The sequence below is a fragment of the Triplophysa rosa genome, linkage group LG2, assembly GCF_024868665.1.
Source record: "Triplophysa rosa linkage group LG2, Trosa_1v2, whole genome shotgun sequence".
Lineage (NCBI taxonomy): Eukaryota > Metazoa > Chordata > Actinopteri > Cypriniformes > Nemacheilidae > Triplophysa > Triplophysa rosa.
In genome coordinates, this window is record NC_079891.1 from 35,028,249 (window position 1) to 35,030,711 (window position 2,463).

The 2,463-nt window shown below is 49.0% G+C and overlaps 1 protein-coding gene across 1 annotated transcript in view; it reads right to left on the reverse strand.

Annotated features, from left to right (window-relative positions):
• The window catches only part of cita (citron rho-interacting serine/threonine kinase a), a 68,898-nt gene that overhangs the window by 16,970 nt on the left and 49,465 nt on the right, over nucleotides 1-2,463 (reverse strand). The window contains 3 exon segments of the mRNA XM_057349935.1: nucleotides 203-294; nucleotides 377-557; nucleotides 680-817. Coding sequence (XP_057205918.1) covers nucleotides 203-294; nucleotides 377-557; nucleotides 680-817 — 411 coding nt within the window.

Below are 2,463 nucleotides of genomic sequence, written 5' to 3' on the forward strand. Positions count from 1 at the left end.
CACACACACACATCACATGAAACACAGTGTTACTCACACACACACACATCACATGAAACACAGCGTTACTCACACACACACATCACATGAAACACAGTGTTACTCACACACACACATGAAACACAGCGTTACTCACACACACACATCACATGAAACACAGCGTTACTCACACACACACACGTGCGCGCACACACTCACTCACCTTCTGTGGGTTCACACTCATAGATCGATACTTTCGTTCCGTCCAGCACCACATATTTCCTCTCCCAGCCCTGCTGCCCTCGTTTCCCATTCCTGCGAACACACGACACATAAACCTTCATTTCAGCTTTAAATAAACACACGCATGTCCTGTATGTGCTGTGTGTGGACTCACCTGGGCTGCTTCATCCAGCCCTCCAGACGCACGTGACCCGACGCTTCTTTCACCTGAAGAGCGGGCGAGCTGCTCTTATCTCGACACAGAGCCTCAGTGAAGTGCGCGGCGTACTCGGCCGGAAGACCGCAGGTCGCAGGGAGACACGGAGAGCACTTGGGGTGACACAGAGTATGACATTCTGAAAGACCATGGAGGAGGGGAAGAAACACAAGTTTCATCATACTACAATCTTTTTGTTTTCATTTTAGATGCACTAACAGCATTTTAGGGTCATTAAAGTGTAATGAGTCTTGTGTGTACCCAGGCACGTGGCAGCCTGTCGGCCGAAGTGAACAGTATCCAGACAGACAGCACACTTCGCCGCTCTCATATTCAATCCCACCGTGAAGCGATGAGGAATATTGTGATGCATCCGCTCCTTCACACGCCGCCCGTACTCTACTCACAGACAGACACAGTTATTACTGTGTTTCTTATAATAATGCTTTGGTGTAAATAAGAGCATGGAGCAGCAGCGTTTCCAGGCCTCAGAACTCGAAAACTTCATTCACAGCAATCCAGCATAAACACGTTCGCATGTCCATCTTTATCTCAGCAACAAACAAGCCGAGCAGCCGAAAGAAACGCTACTGAAAGAAAGACATGCAGCGTTCTGTGCGCCGTCTGACCCAACAAAGAAATAAAAAATATGAAGCAAAAAACCTGAAAAAGTTTGTCAATCCTCTTATGAAAGCCAGTGCGGTGAAACCACATGCTGTACAGTAGAGTAGTCTCAAAGAGAGAGAGAAAGAGAGGGAGCGAGAGAGAGGAGTGAGAGAGAGAGAGAGAAAGAGAGGAGTGAGAGAGAGAGAAAGAGCGAGAGAGAGAGTGAGAGAGAGAGAGAGGGAGCGAGAGAGAGAGAATGAGAGAGAGAGTGAGAGAAAGAGAGAGAGTGAGAGAAAGAGAGAGAGTGAGAGAGAAAGAGAGGGAGCGAGAGAGAGAGGGAGGGAGAGAGAGAGACAGAGAGCGAGAGAGACACAGAGAGAGAGAGAGAGGGAGAGACAGACAGAGAGCAAGAGAGAGGGAGAGTGAGTGAGGGTGAGAGAGAGGGAGAGTGAGTGAGGGTGAGACAGAGGGAGAGAGAGAGAGAGAGAGAGAGAGAGAGAGACAAACATTTTGGCAGTGCGTGTGTGGAGAGAGAGAGAGAGAGAGAGAGAGAGAGAGAGAGAGAGAGAGAGAGAGAGAGAGAGAGAGAGAGAGAGAGAGAGAGAGAGAGAGAGAGAGAGAGAGAGAGAGAGAGAGAGAGAGAGAGAGAGAGAGAGCGAGAGAGAGAGAGAGCGAGAGAGAGAGAGAGAGAGAGAGAGAGAGAGAGAGAGAGAGAGAGAGAGAGAGAGAGAGAGAGAGAGAGAGAGAGAGAGAGAGAGAGAGAGAGAGAGAGAGAGAGAGAGAGAGAGAGAGAGAGAGAGCGAGAGAGAGAGAGAGAGAGAGAGCGAGAGAGAGAGAGAGAGCGAGCGAGAGAGAGCGAGAGAGAGAGAGCGAGAGAGAGCGAGAGAGAGATCGTAAGAGAGGGCAGCATGGACTGGCATGGATGGATCGGATGCGATGGAGCGGCCACGCGACCGGTACGGACGGGCGACGGACACGGACGGACGGACGGACGGACGGACGGACGGACGGACGGACGGACGGACGGACAGACAGACAGATAATAGATAGATTCCACTGCATGGATCATAACAAACTTGCACTATTCTTACAATCCTTCATTTTCGGATGCAATCCACGATGATGTATTTTAACTACGCATGCAGGCATTTTTGCAAGCTGAGACATTCAAAGGTGTTAATTCGATACAAACATGCAAGAAAAGAAAAAGGTTATGCAGATGTATTTGTTTGGAGTGTTTGTTTCCGCGGCACGTCAGCTTCGCGTCCGGAAAGATCAACTTAATAGATAGCAAAGCCGCTGTTTATTTCTGGATCCAATTTTAGCTCCATCTCGGTTTTCTCCGGTCCTTACTCAAATAAAGGACGACAGAAAAAAAGGAGTTTGAACCAAAGGAGAGATAATGAGAAAGTTAATCGGATGCTGCGCAAACATGCACA